A 23999-nucleotide genomic window follows, 5' to 3' on the forward strand; every position below is an offset into this window, starting at 1 on the left:
GAGGCAGTGTAGACAACTCCTCCTAGGTGTGATGCTATCAAAGCGAACAGAGAAAAGGGGAGGAGGCTCTAGAGGAGTGTAGGGTCCAGACAGGGTTGCTTTAAGGAAAAGGATTTCAGCATGTTCCTATGCTGGTAGGAATAGACTAGTCAAGAAGGGAGACCTATGACCCTTGAGGGAGGGGAGAGCCGCTGGAGAGTTACCGTTAGTGGTGGAGGAGCTGGATCCCAGCGCCTCAGGGGAAGGGCTGGCGTTTGCTGGGCCTCTACTGAGCAGAGGTGCGGATGTAACAGGGTGGTCCCGCAGGCCCAGCAGATGTGCCGGGCAGGTGTCCATGATCTCTCTGACTGTTGTTTTCCCGCGCACTAGTGGGGGACCTCCAAGATAAGCAGAGGGGAGAAGGTAGCGCGAATGAGGGAATCGTAGGCGAGGGGGCAACCCAAGGGCCCACTCAAGGTCAGGGGTTTAGAGCACAACCAGTCAGCTCGGTTGCATTTTCTCTTCTCCAGTCCTGCACTCCGGACGGGCGCACGCGGGGGGCAAGCGGAAAGTGGGTGGGGAGCGGCGTGTTCAGCCAGGGCTAGGTTCTGTCTTGCAAAAACAGATGAATGAGAGACCAAAACACGACCTGCGGGTGTAATCAAAGGATTGGCTACTATGACGACGGGCAATTTCGAACGAACGAATGAGTGACTGACTGCAGGTGACATGGCTGCCCTCCCGCAAGCTGAGAGCGCAGGACCGGCGCGTTCGGGGCCCGGAGCGAGCGCGGGCAGGGCCGACAGGCGGCGAACGCGGCTGCGGGGGCCGGACTCTCGGACTCCGAGGCCCGTCGCCCTGGCCGCACGGTCACTCCGGCCGGGCACCCGCTCTCCAGCCGACGTGCGGGGCTCGGCCGGCCGGAGGGCAGGGGCGGGCACGGCCCCGTCGCACCCGGCGAGGTGTCACCAAGTTTAAGCTCCGCGAAGAACCCGCAGGTAGAGGGCGGGTTCCGCACCGCGCAAGGTTCCGGTTGTCAAGTGGGGCGGGGCAGGGCGGCGCGGCAGCCAATAGCACTCTAGGGGCGTGGCCCAAGCGGCGTGCGCAGCGTCCTGCGCGGCCGTTAGGCGAAGGCAGCCAATGGGAGAGCCGGGGCGCGGGCCGGTTAGATTCAAAGGTGCTTATAAAGCGGCTCGCACGCCCGCGCCGGCCAGACCCGGCCGCTCGCGATCGCCGCCATGGCGCTGCTGCCCGAGGGCCTGGACGAGCTGCCCGCCGCCTGCCTGTCGCCGTGCGGGCCGCCCAACCCGGCCGAGCTGTACAGCGAGGCGCGGCGCCTGGCGCTCGAGGAGCTGGTGGCCGGCGGCCCCGACGCCTTCGCGGCCTTCCTGCGGCGCGAGCGCCTGGGCCGCTTCCTGAACCCCCGCGAGGTGCGCGCCATCCTGCGGGCGGCCGAGCGGCCGGGCGACGAGGGCGCGGCCGCGGGGCCCGAGGACTCGTTCGGCTCCGCGCACGACTGCTCGTCCGGCACCTACTTCCCGGAGCAGTCGGACCTGGAGCCCCCGCTGCTGGAGCTCGGCTGGCCCGCCTTCTACCAGGGCGCCTACCGCGGCGCCACGCGCGTCGAGGCGCACTTCCAGCCCCGCGGCGCGGGCGCCGGCGGCCCCTACGGCTGCAAGGACGCGCTGCGCCAGCAGCTCCGCTCGGCGCGAGAGGTGAGGGCGCCCCGCCCGCGGGGGCCTCCGCGGGGTCAGACCCGGCCGCGCGGCCCTGGGGTCCCCGCCGCGCCCCGGGTCTGCGGGCCTCCCCGCCCCCCACCACGTCCCTGGCCCCCCGAGTGGGAGGAGGCGCCGTGTTGGAGGGTGCGCGCTGGGCCCGAGCTCAGCTCTTCACATCCCGCACCCTCCCTAGGAGTGGGGACCCGTGGTCCTGCTCGTTCCCGATGCCAGTTAACCAAACTGCCAGTGGTCCTGGCCGCCAGCCACTCACGCGACCCCACATTCAGGGGCTTCTTGGAGAAGAAACGTGTCGCGCAGGGAAGAGCTCCTGAGACAGCCGTGGGGCGTGCTCGCCATCTCCACGTGTGGATGTTGTAGCGGATGCAGGAGTGGCAAAGTGAGAGGCTTGTGGCTTCTGTGCTCTGCCACAGACTGGAGAATGTGCTCCTTTTGTGAATGGGGGGGTCTACTTTTCTATAGGCTGGAGATCACTCACATTTTAACAGGGGCCCCCCTGAAATGCAGATAGCCCTGCTTTAGGTGACTTCTCCATTCACAGTGGGTTCTGGTGTTGTCTGACTTAGTGTGGCAGAGTATTGGGTGCGTTGGGCCTCCTGGCGTGTTTCCTTGCCAGCCAGGATGAGACTGCAGCAGGGTGTTGGTGTCTGAGGGTCAGGAAGGAAAAGTGCGCGCATAGTGGGTAGGGCAGGTAGGGTGTGGCAACAGACACCTGCGCCCGGAGCCGTGGTTGCTGCAACCTTGCTTGCTGACTCCCAGTGCCCAGTTTGCTGGCTGTCTGCAGGTGTCAGGGACATGGCAGGTAAATGCCATGGTCAGATGGTACTGTGCCATGGTAAGACTTGGTTGGGCTGGTACCTGAGTTTGTCTGACTATAGGTAACTATCTGCATCACGTCTAGTTGAAAGGCCAAGTCCAGGAGCAAGTCCAGGTATGCATTCCCAAAACTCACCTCCAGGAGGTGAACTTGGACGCTTGGAAAACTAATGAACTGGTCTCTTGGGAAGGAGGAATTGCACTACTGTCTTGCCCAGCTTCAGTTTTTAGTGGTAGTGAAGGGACACGAGCGCTAAGCCTGGAAGGAGAACGGTCAGCTCATGTACCTGCCTTCCAAGGGGCTCTTATTTGCCGGGTGGCGTTCTGTAATACTGACTTTCCAGGGCAGAACCTCCTGCCCTGTCCTGTTCTCCAGTCCAGCTACACACTCAGTTCTTTCAGATTCTGTATTTGGGACCTGGACTATTTTAGATTTATTTTATTTATTTCTCCATACAAGAACTGGGGTGAAGGCCAGAGATGTGGTGTGTGAGAGGATTTACCAGAAACAGAGTGGGGAGCAGAACAGGCGGATCTGCTGAAATACACTGCTGAGGGGAGCAGCAGGTGAGACAGGAGAGGTCTGCTGCACCATGTGGGTCAGCTCCCTGTCCGGGGATTCAGACAGCAGTGGCTTATAGCTTGATGGTACTGAGACTTTAGCCCCTGTGCCACCAGGGAGGCCCAACCTGGGCTATTTTAAAGAGAAAGGTGGTACCTTTAAATCATGAGTATTTTCAGGGCCTCCCTGGTGACGCAGCAGGTTGAGCGCAGAGCTGTGACGCTGTCCACAGCCTCCGCAGCGCGGGTTCAATCCCAGCTGGCAGGCAAGATACCCACATGGCGCAGCAGACCTCTCCTGTCTGGTCCGCTGCTCCCCTCAGCAGTGTATTTCAGTAGATCTGCCTGTTCTGTTCCCCACTCTGTCTCTGGTGAATTCTCTCACCTTCCCGCACATCTGACCTGTACCCCGGTTCTTGCATGCATAAATAAATAAATCTTTAAAAAAAAATCATGAGTATTTTCAGTATCTCTGCCAGATACCAAATTACTTGCTTATTAAATGCGTAGTTTTGTATCAGACAAGGTGCCAGGGACTGGGGCTACAGGTAAAGGGCATAACCCTTGCCTGCTTTTGAGGGTTGTCTGCTGGTGGGATGCTGTTGGCAGTGGGCGAGAGACTGAGGAAAGGAATCCTTTGGAGTGGTGGTGACTTGGAGCTAGATCCTAGAAGGTGGGTAGGTGGGGCTTGCCATGTTAGCAGAAAGGGCCCAGCCCCGAAGTATGAAAGCACCTGGTAGGTTTGGAGGCACAACTCAGCAGAGACTGTGAGTGAGGGTCTTATAGAAGAGGAAGCTGGAAGAGATTTGGGCAGACTCTGGAGGGCTTTGCACACTACTTGAATAAGCAGTGGGGAGGCACGAAAGGCTTCGAGGGAGGAGAGGAGCACAATCAGACTGGTGTTCCTGAGCAGTCAGGCTGTTGGGATCAGAGGGGCGAGACGGGTGACCTGGGATGATCATGAGGAGGAGGCCTCAGGTATCTATGGAGAAGAGAAGAGAAGAGAAGAGGCGGTGCTGGGCAGAGGGGACAGGGAAGAGATTTAGGTAGAATTGGCAAGACTGAATTGTAGGCAAGGCCAGGGAGTAGAAGGTCTAGGAAGAGCTAAGGAACAGACAGTTTTTGCTTGAGTGGGTGGAGATGCTGCCAAATTAGAGTACAGGAAGGAGAATAAGACTGAGGGTGGGTTGTGGAGATGAGTTAGATTTGAGACATGCTAAACTTGGGGTCTCAGAGGCCATCTCTTATATTTAAATAACATAATAATTTTTCTCTGCCAGGCACCATTCTCAGTAATCCCAAGATAGCTGTAATTATGATCTCTGTGTTGCAGGTGATGGAATTGGCACCTAGAGAAATTAAGTTGCCCCCGGTCACACAGCTAGGGAGTGACAGGGCCAGGACTCAGACGGGCACAACTTCTTGTAAACAGTCATCCCGCATCTCCACCTATGCGTGGGCCCACATGCGCCTAAGGAGCCTGTCTGTGCTCAGGTGGGCCGGACTCCTAGAGCAGGCTCCTCTGGTGCTTCCAGGTACTGGGAAGAGGAGGCTTTGTGTACACAGCAGTGTCTGTTACTCTGTCCATCCTATGAAGTCTAGTACCTGTGACAGTGAGGACTGGACAGTACAGATCTCAGGCCAGTTCAGGTTGAGCTGAGAAGCTGGTCTGTGTCTGTGTCTTTGATGGCATGATGGGGCATTTTCAGTGGCACAGTTTCTATGCCAAGCCTTCTAGGTGGGTTCTCTCATTTTACCTTCCTCGCCCTGGGAGGAGGCCACAGTTAAGAGAGCAGGCACACAGAGTTTAACTTGCCCGTGATCCCACCGTTCTGTGGGACAGAGCTGGGCTCCAGCCCAAGGTTGCCTGGCTGTTGAGACCCTGCTCTTAGTGTCCCCGTGGCCGCCCTGAGGGAGGAAGGCGTGGCACTCTGGTAGCTTCCTGAAAGCACAAGGTTTAATGGTTCCTTAAGATCTGGACTTTTCATTTCCATGCACGTATCCTATAAACAGGAAAATGGCAGTGATAGCGCTAGACCTCCCCTTTTAGGAAGAAGACTGCTGTGGAGGGGAGGCCTGAAGTTGGCAGTAGGAAATTTTCCTGACACCAGGGGACCAGAGGCCACTGAGGTTTAGGTCTTGTGACTTGTACTGCATTTTCCCCTCCCTGGGACAGGTGCAGCCGGAGAGATACTTATGGTACCCAGACCAGAGGGAGTACTGAAATCTTTTGGTGGGTGTTTATTAGTTCCTAACTCAGAATCCCATGTGAAGGGGTGCAGGTAGATGACTGCAGAGGTGGCACCAGGCTGTGCTGGAGCAGGGTCGGGCTGGGTGTCTGCCACATGCAGCTTTATGTGCCCTGACTGAGGAGGTCTGAGCCCAACATGCATCTTTATCGGGTGCGGGCCCAAGAAGCCAAAGTTACTTAGTAACTGGTAGTGTCTTCTCCTGGCGTTGCGGCCTGAATGGATAGTTCTGGGGCTTGTTTCATCCAGGAGCTCTCTGACCTGCAGACTCCCAGGATCCTTGCTTTTGAGCCACTTAGGCTTGCAGCGCTCCCAACAGACGTTCAGTAGATACTGTGAACACTTGTTCTGTGCCCCTTTGATTATGCACCTATGTGATTTGGAGAGCAGTGTGAAAGGAAGGAAAATAACAAAATAGTTCAGTTTATTCTACCTGGCTTTCTACTCAGCCAGTAATTGTCCCAGAGTAGGTCTGACTAGGAGTTGAGAATCTGCCTGTGCCTTGTTGGCTCTGAAGTTTCTGTGTACCCTTCAAGGTGTGGGCTTTCTGCCACACTGAGTGTTTAAAAAACACACTTTATGCCCCTCAGCAGTGTACTTCGGTCCTTCTGCCTGCTCTGCTCCCCGCTCTGGCTCTGGTGAATTCTCTCACCCTCCTGCGCTTCTGACTGTACCCAGTGCTTGTATAAATAAATAAATAAATCTTTTAAAAAAAAATACAAATACAAATAAACATGGGAAAAAAAAAAAAAAACAAAAAACACACTTTATGTACTGAATGCAAGCAGACTGCTGACCTGGTGCTCAGTTGAGCTTTATCAAAGCTGGAGGGAATACTGACTGCTTCGGATTTTGGGTAGCTGCGATGTTTGCTTCCTAAAGGCATTTATTTCTAGGTTGGTTTTTGAGTTATACAGGCTTTTTGTGTACACACCTATTCTAGAAACTACTCCTATACCACCGTGTATGTTGATGAGTCATTCGGTTCTTTGTCTTGGTTGCCATGTGAATCAGTGTTTGGCTGGGCTGTGGCACAGGCAGATGGAAGTGGAGACTTTGCCTGGAGTGTGGCGTGCCCTCAGTTGGCGATGCGCTTCTGTTTTGGCTGTCAGGGTGATTCTCGTTGCTCTCACCAGTTGCCTATTCCACATGTGCTTTTGTTCCAAAGAGACGTTCTATGACCTCGCCCTGGACATCCTTCTGATAACCGGAGCATTAGTAGAAGTTATCATTGTGTTGATGAAAAAGCTGCTAAGGAATCTGTCAGAGGCCAATGGTGTGCATGTGGATGGATCTGAATGGAGGCCCAACTGGGCTTGCTCAACTCTCCTCTGAGTTGCAATAGAACCTATGCAGTGTGGTCAGTTCCTGTTCCAGATGCCCATATCCACCCAGGGCAGGTTTCTCAACCTCACTTCTACTGATATTTTAGGCTTGATCATTCCTAGTCCTGGGGGGCTGTGCACTGTGGAATACTGAGCAGCATCCCTGGCCTCCACTCACTAGAAGCCAACAGTGATTCCTCTCCCCAACCCCCCCGTAGATATTCAGACTGGTCTGGGGAGGACTGGTGAGTGAGCCCACCCTTCTGCCAGGGGAGAACCCACAGCTCTGAATGGAAGCAGGACTCACTCTGCTTCTGTCATGAAGTTGCTGTTCGCCAAATGGGGCTATTTAAATGTGCAAGAATTAGCATGAAATACATTTAAAATTTCAGTTCCTCTATCACACTAGCCATATTCAAGTGTTCAGCCACCACTGTGGCTAGTGGCTACCATATTGGACAGTGGAGACTCAGAACCTTCCCATTACCTGGATGGTTCTGTGTATAGCACTCGCCTAGTGCAGTGTGCACCTGGGCTTCCGTTCCTCTGCAGAGGACGTGAATGTGCACACGTGGAGTGCATAACAAACACACTTGTTTATATCAAGTTAGTAACAAGTATGATTATACACAGACATCTACACTTATTTATATTTAAAAAATGAAAGAGTAAGCCAAAAAGTAATTGAAATTACTATCTTAATGGAGAGGGAAAAGGAGGGAAGCGACACAAGATCGGAATGAGGTGTCACTGAACACCTAGATTGTGGATTGGGTTTTGGAGACTGGCAAGCATTTTACATAATTATAAAGTAGAAATAGCTCAAAATGATAAGTCTTTCCCCCTCAAAACAATTCTTGATGTTTTCCCTCCTTTCTAAAAGCTCAGTCTATTTCATGCTGCACAGTAGAGGGAACGCAGCTATGTATGTCCGCCTTGGGATGGGGCCCCTTGCTGCCAGCTGACTAAGGCTCCACCGGCACATTGCTATTTGCCTTGTTAATTTTTTTTTAAAGATTTATTTATTTATTTATTTATACAAGCACAGTACAGTCAGAGGTGCGGTAGGGTGAGAGAATTCACCAGAGCGGAGAGTAGAACAGGCAGACTGACGAAGTACACTGCTGAGGGGAGCAGCAGGCGGCAGGAGAGATCTGTGCACCATGGTGGCTGGGGATCAAACTGGTGCTGCAGAGGCTGTGGGCGACCCTGCGCTCAACCACTGCGCCACCAGGGAGGCCCTACCTTATTAATTTTTATAATAAAGTTTATGAAATCTAGAGAAAATAACATACCAAGCAAGTTTAGATTTTGTTGTGGAAATTTACATTCTTTGTGTTTTTTAAACCCTGAAAATGATATCAAGATAAAGATTTTGAAAGAAATTCCAAGGAGGTAATATGGGGAGAAAATATACCTTTTGTGTTTTTTTTTTTTTTTTTAGCAAGAGGGTTTCCAAAACAAGCAGCTTGAGTGGGAGAAGTGAAGGGAATCAAGTTCGGGGTCATGTGATCAGTGCCAGGAGGGGAGCACACAGGGCTGCTGACCTATGGACAAGCTGACATGGCTTTGCATGTGCGTGGGCCTTTGGTGGAATTCCAAATGTGTTGCCCACGTGTCCTGGCTTTGTAACTCTGGGTGGGGAGAGGGAAACTGAGGTGCAGTGGGGAGGGGTGATTGACACGAGCTTCCTGCTTCACACACAGGAAGGGCTGGAATGAGAACAGGAGTGGCTGATTCTCAGTGGCCCCTGGAGGCTGCTCATGTGCTGGTCAGAGCCCAGACCAGCCCCTGGAGCTGCCTGAGTCAGACTTTGAGAGCGTGTGGCCTCTTGTTTAAGAATACCCAGCTCCGGTAGAATGACCTGACCAGGCACACTGGCAGAACTGGGACTAAGCCTGTGCATCGCTGCCAGATGAGGGCTCTGTGTATGCTGGGAGCTGTCGGGTGTACACCTGGATTCTGTCATGGACTGAACCCCCAAATGCTATAAGATAAGCAATAGTATTTGTGTGTTACAGAAGCCAGTAGAACTGAAGTAACTTGCTAGAGATAGAGGCACATGGTACTTGAACGTGAAGGAGCCAGGCCCCTTTCCAGGTCTAATTCTATAGCCTTTTCACTTGACATCTTACTTCTCAAGTCTTCCTGATTTAGGAAATTCTGAATTAGTCAGTAGTTCCACCGATGGAGAGAAGGGGAGCGATATCCTAGGGTGTTTTGATTCCTTAACCTTTGTTCTATCACCTCATGTACTTTAGCGAATACCTACTACTGATTTTTTCAGGATTTATTCCAAGCTCTCACTCATTTGAAGACTGAACAGTAGACTTGTTTGGAGTAATATTTAGTCTAACACCTTTGCATGTAGTTCTGGAGTCACAAGACCTGGGTTGAAATTCCAGCTCCTGCATTTGCTTGAGTGTGTCTCTTTGAACAAATTCAGTAACTTTGTAAAACTTTAGGCTTCTGATCTGTAATTCAGAGATAGCAATTAATATGTTTTGAAATCAGTAGGTACCTCATTCCAGAACAAGAAAGCAAGGAAACGATTCTAGCTCTACATGAAAAAGTAACATGAGCAGGGTTTGTGCCCTCCCCTAGAACCATACCCGGTGAGTGTCACTCTGCTAATACCTGGATCACGGGGTTCCTTGGCATAAATCATCAAGGGATGTTGGAGTGACTGGGGGGTAAGGTTTGGAGTTTTGTCACCTGTGATGATGACATGGAACTTGAAACAGGTGTGGCTGTTCCAGATGTGACTAGAGAAGTGCAGCCACTGATTTGCATTGAAGTGACCATGGGTGTTGACCTTGCAAAAGTCTTCAAAAGTCACCACTGCATAGCCTCTTGGCCTTAAGAGAATGGGCAGGCTCTGTGCAACCTTGGCTGGGAGAGGGCTGTGCCCACAGGGACCATGTGGACATTTGGTTGGTGTGGATGCCCACCTTTCAATGAGTCTGTCCATCCCATCTTATGCCCTGAGAGTGGGAGCAATTTTTGGTTACTAGGTTGCTGTTCCAGTCCAGGTGTACTTCTAGGGCCCAGCAGCCTGCAGCATGTTCACCAATACACATAGCAGATGGCTGCGGCCTTGGCAAGCAGACACCCGACTGACTAGTGGAGGAGGCCGGATCGTTGCTCAGCTAAGCGGGGACACGTCAATCTCAGAGCTTTGAGAAGCTGCTGGCCTGGCTCACCTCTGCAGGCTTGGTTGTGTGGAAGCCTGCTGGGAAAGGAAGCCCTGCTGCTTGCTGCTTCCACTAGTTGGGCTGCTCCTCCTGAGGAAGTTTCTTGGCGAGTCTTGCTCTACAACAATCTGAAAAGATAAACTGATGCAATTTGCAGCAACATGGATGGAACTGGCAAGGATCATGCTCAGTGAAATAAGCCAGAAAGAAAAAGAAAAATACCGGATGGTCTCACTCATAGCAGGAATTTAGAAAAACCTAAATAAGGGACCAGGAAAAAGACTAATAATAATTAAGGAAAAATCAAAATCAATAAGCAACTCTAAGCCAGAGACACACTATGGGAAGGGGGGAGGATAGGAGGGATTACGGTCAAAATAAGGGGGGGTGGGAATTGTATGGGGACTATAGCCAAGATGAAAAAGCATACATTGTGCAAAAATGAAAAATGATGTAAAAAATATATAAAATAAAATAGAAAAAAATAAAATAAAATAATGGAAGGGAAAAAAAAAAAGGGAGGGGATGTTGGGTACCAGGGGAGTGTGAGAAAACACATCCATTGGCTCTCTATGTACCCTGTGGGTGTTAGGAGGCCTGTGTTCTAATAAAAATTATTTTCAACACACACAGAAAGGTTGATGCTTTAAAATCAAACCATGGGGGCCTCCCTGGTGGCGCAAGGGCTTAAGCAATGCACTATGAAGCAATCTGCAGCCTCTGCGGCGCGAGTTTGATCCCTGGCCAGGGAGCTGACCCACATGGCACAGCGGACCTCTTCTATCTCGCCCGCTGCTCCCCTCAGCAGTGTATTTCAGTAGATCTGCCTGTTCTGTTCCCCACTCTGTCTCTGGTAAATCCTCTCACCCCCCGCATCTCTGGACTGTACCCCAGTTCTTGTATGCATAAATAAATCTTAAAAAACAAAAACAAAAACCATGAAACTAAAAGCAAATTAAATGCTGACTAGTTAGTGAAGGTGTTGCTTGTACAGTTGTTTCGTTAATGGTGAATCAAAATTCAGCATGGAATGTGCCTTATTCTCTGGACCCTGCTCCCAGGGTCTGCCTCCAGCTGCCCTCAGCCCTCTCTAACCCAGCCCACTGGGTTGCTTAGTCTCTGTTCGGGTGGCAGTCTGGATACTCGTCCATCACCCTATCACACTGTGTTAACCCTGGCTCATCTCCTGTCTCCTCATCAGACTGGTTTCTTGAGGTCAGGTTTGGCTCTCCGTGCCTGGCTCACGGGGACTCGCTGAATGTCCGAAAGAACAGTGGGAAGTGAGGGCGGTAAGCAGGGATCTGACCTTTGTTATCTCCCCTCAGCTCCACTCTCACACTTAACCTGTGCATCAGGACCCTTTGGGAAGATTTTACTGTGACCTCAAAATCATTTCTGAAGCCTCTGTCTCTCATGCTTGTTTTCCTGTTTGTGTGGAACTAAATCTCCCTCAACCCTTCCCACCCCCATCTTGGCGCTTCCATCCTCGCATAGCCACTGCCAGCGCTTAGCTCTCCCATGAGCCCCTGTCCCGCCCAGCGCTCTTGTTGCTTTCTGCCTGGCCGTCATGGAAACCTCTGTCACTGGCTTTTCTTCTTCTTTTGGTCTTTAGTTCTAAACATTTGCTGAACCTAAAAAAAAAATCTGATTGCCTGCTGTGATGCAGGCACTTAAGCATGTGGCCCTGTGTTGGAGGAGGTGGAGCCAGATCGCCAAAGGACTACTCCCTCTGCCAGCACCAGTTTCTTCTGTCCTGTTGGATTTATCACTTTGAACTAATTACTCCACTGAAACCTCCTTTCCCCCACGGCCTGTGTAATATTGATTCCTTGGTTGGCATTCACGGCCTTTGATGACCTTGCTCATTCATTTGTCTGTCTCCCAGTCATGTCCTGTCATTCCTTTTCACACATACTCACGTTCCAGCCGAACTGGTACATACCCCATCATTTCCTACCTCTAGACTGTCATTATGTGGCTTCCTATCTGCATGCCCTCCCCTTCACTGCTCTCTGTCCAAATCTCGTCCTTATTTGTGATTCAGCTCAAGTCCATCTCCAGGAGTCCTTCGCTCCTCCTCTTTGATAAACATTCGAGTGCCTGTTGTGCTTTACTCCCACCCCCCTCCCCTCCAGTTTAATTGCCTCTTTTTCAATATGTATTATTTTGCTTCCCTGCAGCCCTTGTCCTGTCATTGTGGGTAAGTTGGTTCTGCGTCATATTCTTTAGAGCCCTCTTTCTGCCTATACAGGGATCAGCTCACAGTTGACTCCAAGGAGGGGCTGGCTGCATAATTGTACTCCTCCTACATGCTTGAGCTAAGCCCTTTCCATGCTTTGTCTCATTTAATCTTCACAACAGCCCTTTGACACGTGCTGTTATTCATATTGTTCAAAGGAAGGAACTCAGAGAGATTAAGCCCTTTGCCCAGAGTTTCATAGCCAGTAAGCTACAGAGCTGAGCTCTATCTGTGTTCGGGCCTTCTGCCTTTTAACCTCCATGCCCATTTAACCCCCTGAATGAATGGGATTGATGAAACTTAAAATAGGGCATGTAAAAATACACCAGATATAAACTTGTGAGGATACCATCAATTCAGAACCAATACTTGTTATTTTTTAAATCACCGTGGATTACAACTGTACTCTTTGCCAAAGCTGTGAGCTCTCAGTCACATCTGGGGCTCCAGCAACACTGGGAAGGGGAGAGGCAGCCAGAGAGAGAAGGTTTTCCGAGACTCTCTCCCAGCCAAGATCTCCTAGGAGCTGGTGTCTCAAGTTCTGTCATCCTGGTAGGGGAGATGTGGGGTATTGGAGAAAGACGGCAAAATTGCCCCTTTGTCTTTGCATTTCTTTTTTAACCTCAAAATACCTAAGGGGTAATGACTCAGGTGCTGTCCTGAGTCCTTTGGGGCCACAGAGATGGACCAGTCCTGATTGGAGGACTTTGCCATAAACAAATTACCTTCATCTTCAGAAGAAGAGACCCAAGAGTTTTCACTGTTGAAGGTGGGAGAAGGGAGCAATGCTTCCAGCTCCTGACTGCGAAAGCGCTCCAAAACCTGCCTCTGGGGAGCAGTTTCCTTGGCTACCACCCCTTCCCCCTCGTGCTGACTTGTTTGCAGGAGCTTGTTCCTAAGCATGGATGTTTTAACACCACTGCAGCCCTGCCAGGTTAGCTGAGGGCCACGGTTTTCTGCCTACAAAAGGTGTGATTAGTGTCTCTGGCTGGAGCTGACAATGTCTCCCTGTGTTAAACTGTCTGGACAACTTGAACCCTGGACTGAATCAATGAGCAGATACTTTTAAGAGGCCTTTGTGCCTGCAGTTCCTGTAGCTTAGCCATTTAGTTCTCACTACAAACCTATTTTGCAGCTAAGGAAATGGGCATTCCAAACAAATGTAATTCGCCCAAGGATATGTGGCAGCAGCAGCTCTTTTTTGTAGTCTAATGCTGAGTGTGGAAAATGGATTAGGAGGTGCAGTGGAGCCTTGGTGTCGGGGAGCAGCAAGGACTTAGTGTGTGTCTCCATGTTCCTGTCGCAGATTTGCACGGTAGGCAGATACAGAACTATGGGGACCATCTTTGAGAGAGGAGAAGCTGGTGCCATGGAAGCCATTTGGTTGGATCTGGACTAGTGGGAGGAGGCCACCATCACGTAGATGTGGTGTGTAGCATTAGGCAGAAGATGCAGGAATCTGCTCACGTGGTTGCTTGGTTTCAAGCCATGAGTTGGTGGTCAAGGGGTGGGTCTTTATCAAGCATAATAAAAAACAGATTATGATCTGAATCAGACAGTAATCAAAACCATAGACTTGGAGAATGTTATACCCAGAAGGAACCTTAGAGAGAATCTAAGGTTCGATTTACTTCTTTTTACAGATACAGAAAACTGAAGGCTGGTGGGCTGGCAGCATGCCTTGGGCACAGTGTGTTAGCCCCAGAACCTAGATGGATTGCTGGTGTGAGCTGAGTCTGTAAGACGCAGTTTTAGAGAAAGGAAAAGTAGAATGGGCAGACTCATAGGAGGACAGGCCACTGGATTCGTTTATATTTTAGAGAACTTGGTCAGTGTGAAGGAGAGTGGCCTGTAGGCAGTTGGGAGAGTTAGCTGGGCCAAGTCAAGATCTTCAGGGTGAGATGGCCTGAGCTTTTTTGGCAATGGAGGAGTCCATGGTGAGGGGAAAGCCCATACTTCAGAAGGAGAAGGAAGGAAGCTATTATAGGCTGGTACTTCTTTTCCAGTTCTGAGGTGGGGTTCAGCTTTTTGGTGCTGTTCTTGTGAGCTGACTTGTTCTTCCGTCTGCTTGCCTGTAGGTGATCGCCGTGGTGATGGATATTTTCACAGACATCGACATCTTCCGAGACCTGCAGGAAATATGTCGGAAACAGGGAGTTGCTGTATACATCCTTCTGGACCAGGCCCTGCTCTCTCAGTTTTTGGATATGTGCATGGATCTGAAAGTGAATCCTGAACAGGAAAAGGTGTGTGTTATATATACTGTTTCTAGTTGGGGCAACCAACAGATACTGTGAGTGACGGGCTGGGGCTGGTGGGTGGCAGTGTCCCCTTCTAGTGGCAATGACTGCCCGTTATGGAAGCCAGCTCTGTCCTTGGCACTGCCCTAGGCTGTGAGCAGGTGTTTCGTGACTTGATTCTCACAACAGCTCTATCAGGTGCGTGGCGTTTTACCTTTGTTTTAGATCAGGCAGTCATGCCACAGAGAGCCCAGTGTCTCCAAGTAGAAAGTAGGAGGATGGGGCACTGGCCTCCTGCATTTGTCCCCAGTGATCCTACTCATGGTCACATGCTGCCTCCCATTTCTTACTCTTAGAAAATTAGACTTTTTATGTCTTTTACTCTTAGCCTGAAAGTAATCAGAGATTAAATCTTTAAATGTAAGGTTATACAACTTAGGTTGCTTGTTCTTTTTAGAGGAAAGAGGCAAGAAAAAAAATTCATCTTTGTGATACTCTTTATTTTTAAAAGCTATTTAACCTGTGTACTTCAGACCTTAATTCATGAACTTGCTTATTGCCTATGTGAGCACCTCCTGTGAGCCACACGCTGTTCCTGGTGCTGGAAAGAAAGCAGTAAGCATAAGATACAGAGAATTTGGTTCCCTAGGTTATTACACAGGAGACATAAACTTATCTTCTTGTTATTATCCAGCAATTAGGTTCACAAATTTTTAGTGATTTACCTTTGCCCAGAATTACTGCTGTTTGTTTTCCCTGGTGAGGAAACTTAGGATTGGGTTTTTTTGGGTACTACTACCTTATCAGTTGTGCCACAAGGCAAACTCATGATGGAGGTAGGATTGGAGCTTGGAGACAGAATGAAACAAGCCGGCCATGTGACCCACCGGCCAATTAAAAAGTGAGCTCAGGGGAGGGGAAGCATGTCATCAGCTAGCCAGACGTTCAGTCTGCAACTGCTCTTGTAGAGTCGGGTGAGGAAAATCAGTGTGAGAGTTTAGTTTCAAAGTACTCTTTCTGTAATTCAAGGCTGTATGTTCGTAGCAGGAAAATCAGAATAGTTCTGGCAGAAACTTTGAGCAAATGATTGCCTCTGATTCATCTACTCTGTAGAAATCTGGAAGTATTTACCGACTCAGTGAACCACACTTCTGCCTTCACAGGCATCCAGATCCTCTAGGAGGGCTTGACAGGGGGTCTGTAACTCTGGCCTCAGCTGTTTTCATACTGTCACAATGTCTTCCTCGGGAAGCACAGCACCTTCTCTGACTCTGCTACTCAGTGTCTGTCTGTGCTGGCAGGTCTGGGCCTTCCCGGAGTGGGGGCTGCCTTCGCCTCCCAAGGCGCCTGCTCCTTGGCTGGTTGAGGATCTTGGATGTCCTGTCTGTAGGAACTTGTTCACACATTTGTACGCAGGCCTGGAAAAGTGCTTTGGCCACAACCGCAGAGGTGTGTCCAATATTCAGATAAGTGCCAAGGGGAAAGATACACAAAATCATGTCTGAATCTGCCTATAGTGCTGTTTTTTATGCTTGTTATTATCTGCTGATCCTTTGAAACTTGGCTGAGGCAGGAATCACCACTTCTCTCAGGAAGCCTTCTCCAGCCAGGTCCATGTGTACCTCCATGGAAGCTCCTTGTTTGTTTTTTAAATTAATTTTCATTTTGAAATAATTAAAAATTTGCAAATACATTTCAAAAACAATATAAGGAATTCCTGAATATTTTTTGTACAAATTCTCTAAATATCAACATCTAGCGAAATTCAGTACAATTTTCAAAATCAAGAAATAACTTGATACAATACTATCATGTAACCACAGGGTTACAAATTACACTAATAGCTCCAAAAATGCCCCTTTCCACATTCTGGATCGAGTTCAGGACTATACCTTGTGTTAGCTGCCTTCTCTCCTCATCTGGAACTGTTGCTCTGTCTGTCTGTGTCTTGTAGGGTCTTGATCTTTTTGAAGAAGATTAGACAGCTTCCTGTAGAATTTGGGTTTGTCTGGTGTTTGCCCTATGGTTAAATTCAGATTATGTATCTTGGGAAGAATACCACAGCAGTGATGTTACGTCTGCCATCGTTTTTTGTTTTTGTCTGTTGTTTTTATTCTGAAATAATGCTAGAAGTTCTTTACTGAAGTTGCAAAGAGAGTACCAAGGTTTCCAGGCAGCTTTCACCTGTTTCCTTCCAGTGATCATATCTTCACATCAAAACCTTGGAATCGATTTTGAAACAACATGTGTCTGTAGTTCTCTGCCATTTGAGCATGTATGAACCTGTGCATCCTTCTCCATATACAGAACTTTTCCACAAAGATCTCCCTCCTGCTTCATGTCTGCTTCCTTCTAGACCCTTCCCCCAACCTTTAACCCCTGGTAACCACTGATTCATTCCCCACCACTATAATATTATCATTCAGGAATCATAGAATATATGATCTTGTGAGATTGGCTTTTTTTTACTTAGCATGATGCTCTCGATCCATACAAATTGTGTGTATCAGTAGTTTGTTCTTTTTAATTTATGAATAAAGTTGCTAAGACTATTCATGTACATGTTTTTACTTCTTTGAATGATATGTCTTGCTGTTGATTTTCAATCATTTGGGACTTTTCTCTCTCTCCTAGTCCAGGCAAACCAGGAGTGTGCTTTATGTCTCTATTGTCTATAGTGATACATGACTTAGAACATAGTAGGGGCTTTCTTTGTAGAATGAGAGAACTTAACAAAAATCTTAAGCAGTTAATTTAAATGAGTAATGTATTACCATTGCATCATTTTTTGTAAATATATACTTGTAGGAGAGGTGATGTTGCTGATTAAAACACATAGTGCATGAATGTGTCTGCCTTAGTAGACCTGTGCTAGAGAGGGCTTGCCCTAGTCCCATTCTCTGCCCATTATGGTTAGTAAGTGAAAATAACTATTGGTCATAAGTGAAGCTATTAACAAGACAGGAGAAATATCAGCTTATCTTTTTTAAATGTTAAAATGTTACTTATTATTAGCATGTTTTATTTGATGATTTTATTGCCCACATTTTATTTCAAATTGTTTCTCAGATTTTGTGGTTTAGTATTCCCCCCAAAGTGAGTCTTCTTTTACAGCACATATATACATGAACTAAGGGTCTAAAAATTAAATATAAGAAAAGGGCAAATGAGAAGATGGACCGCACATGAAGCTTCATTACATGAGTCCTGAGAATCACCTGTCTGCTGAGCTACGCGTGTGGCTACTGGGTGGTGACTGTGAGCCTCTCCTTGACCAATAAGTTTGTCTGGTTGGGAATTGTAAACTAAGCCCTCTATATCATTTGCTTGATGAAGTGTTCATTTCTTTTTCTCCTATCAACAGCTGATGACAGTTCGAACTATTACAGGAAATATTTACTACGCAAGGTCAGGAACTAAAATTGTTGGGAAAGTTCATGAAAAGTTCACCCTGATTGATGGCATTCGGGTCGCTACAGGCTCCTACAGGTATGTTTCTAACCTGTTCCAGGCCTGCCTTGGCGCCCCCGCTGCTTCCCACCACCCTCCTCCATCCCCCCCCCCCACCCGCCCCTGCCCTGCATCCTTGAAGATCCTCACTTGAAGGTAAAGAGCGGTTGCAGAGCTGAAGCTGGGACCTTCCACTTAGATCCTCCACCTTCTCCAGCCTTGTAATTTAGTACTTTGGTCTAGAAAATACTGATGAATGTTTCTGGCTCCACCTTTGAAATCTCATTTTGGCAAAAGCGTCTTAAGGTAGAGTGCAGGGAAGCTGAATAGAGGGTGGAGATAATGAGTGGTTAACACTAATCTCTAGAGGTTAAAATGTGCCATTTTTACTTCTGTCACTCCTACAGCAGCATGTCTGCCACCTTGGCATTAGATTATCCGATGGTATGCATGAGGTGTGTCTCTGGAGTTTAAAAAAGAAAAATTCATTTTTGAAGAAATGCATCCCTGAATAATAATTATGTGTCAGCCCTGAGTAAAGTCAGACATGCAAAGGTTTGTGGAAGATGAGGAGGTCACACCAAAAAACTCGACTCCTTTCTTTTCAACACATTGCGTAGAACACACTTAGCAGTCTTCCTTGAGGCTTCCTTTCGTAAAAAGTTGGTAAGAAACAAAAAACTAGAACCAATGTTGGGTTTATCTATATTAACTAAACTTAGCTCCAAATGGTTTTGATTATTGTAAATATGAAGTACAAAACCCACCCTTTACCTGTGCATGTGCTGCCATCGAGGAGGAGGATGGTGATGAAGATGAGGGCTTCCATTTGTTGAGGGCATTTAATAATCCTGACATTGATGGGTGTTTTGTTTATATGACCTCGTTGAGGGTTTCCACAAGAATCTTCCTTCTCAGACTTTGAAGTCAGTTCTCAGGGTGCAATTTGCTTGAGCTGGAATTCTTGGATGCGAGTGACAGTTGATACTATTTTTATTGACTTCTGATTTGAAAGCACCTACTCTTGATAAAAATTTTATCAACTGGGGTGATTGCAAATGTAGAAAGCTAAGTCAGACCGCTTTATGAGGAATGGGTTCTAGTGACTCGTAAGTTGGCAGTGCAGAAAGGTGCATTTGGTTTCCAGACCACCTTGATCTAGAGGCCAGACATGGACCAGAGCAGGGTCTCCTGCTTCTGCTTCTCCTTGATCTGTATTGACATCTGCACTTTATTCGAAGGCAAAGATCCGGACTCACATGGGCTTCGTGGCTAGCTGTCAAAGAGAGAGGCTTCCTTTCTTTTGGCGCAGGCACCAGACCTTGAAGAAGTATTTGGCCCTGGAGGGTCACATGCCCACTCTGGATAGATGCCCATATCCAAGAGGATAGGATACTCTGGCCAGGCTGGGCCACATGTCCACCTCTGTTGTGACTGGAGAAGACTCAAAAATGAAAAACTTGACTGGATGAGTGGGGTGCTATTACCAGAGGAGGGGGATGGGTGCAGCAGGAGCACATGCCTCTCTCTAGTCAGCTCGACAGGTGCTTGGGCAACAGCAGCATCATAGAGTGGCCATGTGGGCACCTATGTGAGGATGATAGCACTGGAGGGGGTAGTGGCAGTTCTTAAAGACTGGTGTCATCTAGGGTCTACTCTAGCCAGCTTCCCACTGTGATACTATTAGCCCACTTCTCACTGGCCTAAACTGCTAGCCCACTTCTCACTGGCCTAAATTTATTAATTTTTTATTAGTTTTTTAAAAGATTTATTTATATAAGCACTGGGTACAGTCAGAAATGCGGGAGGGTGAGAGAATTCACCAGAGCGGGGAACAGAACAGGCAGACTGACGAAACACTGCTGAGGGGAGCAGCGGGCGGCAAGAGAGGTCTGCGCACCATGTGGGACCCTCACCCGGCGGCTGGGGATCGAACCCACGCTGTAGAGGCTGCAGGCAGCTAGGCAACCCAGCGCTCAACCGCTGCGCCACCAGGGGAGGCCCTGGCCTAAATTTAAAAAGCCTTTTCTTATTTTTGAAAACCCTGAGGCTGAAAATATGTAGGTTTTAGTGTGTTGATTAAGCAACATTTTTACCTTTCTGTTGACATAGTCATGTTATATACAGCATTAAGAGTAGTTGAATTCAGGGCCTCCCCGGTGGCGCAGTGGTTGAGCGCTGGGTTGCGAAGCTGCCCGCAGCCTCTACAGTGCCGGTTCGATCCCCGGCCACCGGGTGAGGGTCCCACATGGCGCACAGACCTCTCCTGCCGCCCGCTGCTCCCCTCAGCAGTGTACTTCGGTCCTTCTGCCTGCTCTGCTCCCCGCTCTGGCTCTGGTGAATTCTCTCGCCCTCCTGCGCTTCTGACTGTACCCAGTGCTTGTATAAATAAATAAATAAATCTTAAAAAAAAAAAAGAATAGTTGAATTCAGGGCCTTCCTGGTGGCACAGGGGTTAAAGTCTCAGCACTACGAAGCTATCACCAGCTACCCCGGCATCAGTTTGATCCCTGGTCAGGGAGCTGACCCACATGGTACAGCTGACCTCTCCTATCTCGCCTGCTGCTCCCCTCAGCAGTGTATTTCATGAGATCCGCTTGTTCTGCTCCCCACTCTGTCTCTCGTGAACCCTCTTACCCCCCGATACCTCTGGCCTATACCCAGTACTTGTATGCATAAATAAATAAAATAAATCTTTTTAAAAAAAGGAGTAGTTGAATTCACATTAAGGAGTAGCTATATTGTCACCAGCTTCTGTTTGTTTTTATTCCTTAAGCTTCACATGGACGGATGGCAAACTGAATAGCAGTAACTTGGTCATTCTGTCTGGCCAAGTGGTTGAACATTTTGACCTGGAGTTCCGCATCCTATATGCACAGTCAAAGCCCATTAGCTCCAAACTCCTTTCCAACTTCAGGATCAGCGGCAAGTTTGATCATCTAGTTGACTGGAAACCACTGTCCAAGGAGCTCACATTGGGCAACCTGCTGCGGCTGCGGCTGGCCAGGCTCTCCAGCACTCCCAAGAAGGCGGAACTGGAGTGCCAGGCGCGTGCTGAGGGCAGGGCAGATGCCCGGCGCCACGACTCCGAGTCTTCCACCATTAGTGAGGAAGACTATATCAGCAGCCACAAGGAAGAACCAGCGAGCGGAAAGGTGACCGATGCTGCCACCCAAACAGACATTGGAGAGGAAACGCCAGTGGTGAGCCTGAGTGACACAGGGACACAAACCAGCACCACCACTGCCTGTGCTGGGACCCAAACCATAGTCACCACCAGGGAGGCGAGCTCCCAGACTGTGGTTCAGTCCATGTCGGCCACCACCCAGACCAATGTGGACGAGAATGTTCTCTCTTCTCAGGAAACCCAATCTAAAGAAGGGTCCCCAGTATCAAGGATGTCTGTGTCGAGATCTTCCAGCTTGAAATCTTCCTCTTCTCTGTCTTCCCAAGGTTCTGTAGCAAGCTCCATCAGCTCCCAGACCTCCCTCAGAACCACTGATTTCATCACTCCTGGGCACCCCAAGTACTGGAGCACCCCCCACCTGGATCTGTGCTTGAGAGACTCATTCAGAAACCTGAATAAAGAACGGCAGTTTCACCTTGCTGGCATCAGATCCCGGCTCAACCACATGCTGTCCATGCTGTCCAGGAGAACATTCTTTACTGAAAACTACCTCAGTTTTAATTCTGGAAATGTTACCAGAGGGTCAGTTAATCTGCTGACTATTAGAGATATCCCGCTGTATCCCTCCTACCAGTGACTGCTCCACCTCCAGCCTCCTGTTTCCATCTGGGCTGCTGCAGGTATCGCCAGAACGTCTGCTTTACACACTGTCTCTCATCCCCAGGGACCTTTGTTTCACCTGACATGTAATCATCTTGATTCTCTTTGAACTCTGTAACTTGCACATTATTTTGTATGTTTTAATTTTATTTTTGTCTTGTATAAACCAGGTATTGGTTTCATGTTTTAAACACTACGGATAGTTTCTTAGCATGGTTGTAATAGTCGTATCACTTAAAGAGAATGCTTAGGTGTTCTCAGAGTAATTCAGGTGAGAGATAAAATATGTTTTGCATTTTTTTTGATTTGTGTACTCTTCTGTTTTAGCAGTTTGAATCACTAGTATTTTTGTGATCAAAATCCTGTTTAGAGGGGCCTCCCTGGTGGCACAAGGGGTTAAGACACAACACTATGAAGCTGTCCGCAGCCACTACAGCACAAGTTTGATCCCTGGCCAGGGAGGTGACCCACAGGGCGCAGCAGAGCTCTCCTGACTCACCTGCTGCTCCCCTCAGCGGTGTATTTCAGTAGATCCACTTGTTCTGCTCTTCACTCTCTCTTGTGAATCCTCTCACCCCCTGCATCTCTGGCCTGCACCCCATTTCTTGTATGCATAAATAAATAAATCTTTAAAAAAAAATCCTGTTTAGAGATAAAGAAAGGGAGCAAATGAACAAACAAACTCTTAGATTCTGACCACTGGAGTCTTGGTTTCCAGAAGGGAAGCCATTGAGTAAAATGGGTGAAAGGTGTCAACTGTATGGTGGTGGATGGAAACTAGACTTTTTGTGGGGTCGTGATGCCATTTATACAGATGTCAAAGAAGAAAGCTGTACATGTGAGACCTGTGTGGTGTTGTAAACCAGTGTTACCCTCCTGAAAGGTCGTGTTTAGAAAAAACTTTTGCCAGCCTCTTCTTTAGGATATCTACATTTGTAGCATTGAATAAATATAAATGACTATTGTTTGGTGCTTCATTTTCCGTTGGTAGCGCTTTTTATCTTTAATTTTAGGATTTTCACAGAGTAAATGCACCTAATAGATGTTTATGCATTTGTTTTTTTAAATGATGTTGGGGTGGAGAAGAAGCGGATAATCAAACTTGTAAAAGAGAAAATATCCACATAAAATTTAGAAAACATAAAGCAAGTGTCAGGATCAGACGTTCCTTAGCAATAGGAATTTTGATGTTACTGCCTGTAGTTTGGATGAGGAAAGTTGGCGGAAATTGCAGGTCTTCTCATGTACTCTAGCTTGTCTTTTCAAAGAAGCAGCTTAAGCTCTTTAGACAAGGACCTTAATTCTCTTCTCCTCTGACAAAAAAGGCCTTCATGTACATTCCTGGATTCCTCACAGATATTAACTCCGCTGTCTCCATGGGCCTAATTGCATCAGATGGGTGTATTGACAATGATTTAGCAACCTAATATCCTGGAGTAGGGGCAAAAGAGGACACTGATTATTATTCCAGATTCCTAGTCCAGTGGCAGGCAATGCAGCTGGTTTCTACATCCTGCTAATCAGGATTGGTATGGTTGTGGAATCCTGTTTTTGTCTAATCTCTTTTGTGTGGACAAAGGGAAGAGAGTTAAACAAGGGCCTCTTCCTTCTCCTGATTTGACCAGATCTATAATAGGAGAGGTGCTGTCTGCCACATACACATGTGCTGTGACGTTCAGCTCATGCACTCGCCTGCAGGTTTGAGCGCACCTGGGCTCCCTGTGGTCACCAGGGAGCTGCTGGGTTAGTGCTGCAGTCTGGGCTGTGCAGCACACAGGCAGCGGGTTCACGTCCAGCCCCAGCCTGGCATAAACACGGTTACTTGAAATCATTCACAGATTTAGATAATTCCCCGTGTGCTCTTTTGTACCATCATAACCATGTAGTGATAGCACAGCTGGAGGAACTGAAGCTGAGGTTAAGTAGCATATTCAAGACCACATGTCTGGAAAAGGGTGACATGAGCACTTAAACACAAATTTTGAAATTCCAAGTTCAACGCTATTGTATGCCCAGGGAGTACTGGATTCATTAGAGGGTATACCTTGAGAAATGGCAGTTAATGCAATGGTGAATTGAAACAAAAAACTTCATGGAAAGTGTAGGCATACCTGAAATTTCAGCTCAGGTCATGGAACAATGCCTATTAGTACACATCCATAAAAAAGACTGTTCCGCTAGGGAAATGACGAATCAAATAAATTTGAAGAGGAATTTTTACTGACATATTACTCAGATTTTCAAATGAGGTAATGATCAGGGTGACTTTCTCAGAGGAGTGCCTATTACAGACTTACCTGAACATAGAGTCCTTTTTATGGAGCAGGACTCAACCATTCTCTGAAAGCATCGCCAAGGGTTAGAAATAAGAGCAAGAGGGATAGGCAATCTCAAGAAAATGGTCTGGTCTCTGGGGCCTCCCT

General features: G+C 48.2%; 1 protein-coding gene across 1 annotated transcript; it reads left to right on the forward strand.

Moving 5' to 3' along the window:
- Positions 1 to 1217: 1217 nt before the first annotated feature.
- On the forward strand, positions 1218 to 22729 carry FAM83D (family with sequence similarity 83 member D). The gene is made up of 4 exons (XM_037498767.2): positions 1218 to 1694; positions 14178 to 14345; positions 17704 to 17828; positions 20566 to 22729. The coding sequence occupies exons 1-4, from the start codon at positions 1218 to 1220 to the stop codon at positions 21551 to 21553; spliced, it is 1758 nt and encodes a 585-aa protein (XP_037354664.1). The 3' UTR covers positions 21554 to 22729.
- Positions 22730 to 23999: the final 1270 nt, after the last annotated feature.

Source organism: Talpa occidentalis, unplaced genomic scaffold (assembly GCF_014898055.3).
Source record: "Talpa occidentalis isolate TD23 unplaced genomic scaffold, MPIMG_talOcc4v2.1 talOcc4.10, whole genome shotgun sequence".
Classification (NCBI taxonomy): Eukaryota; Metazoa; Chordata; class Mammalia; order Eulipotyphla; family Talpidae; genus Talpa; species Talpa occidentalis.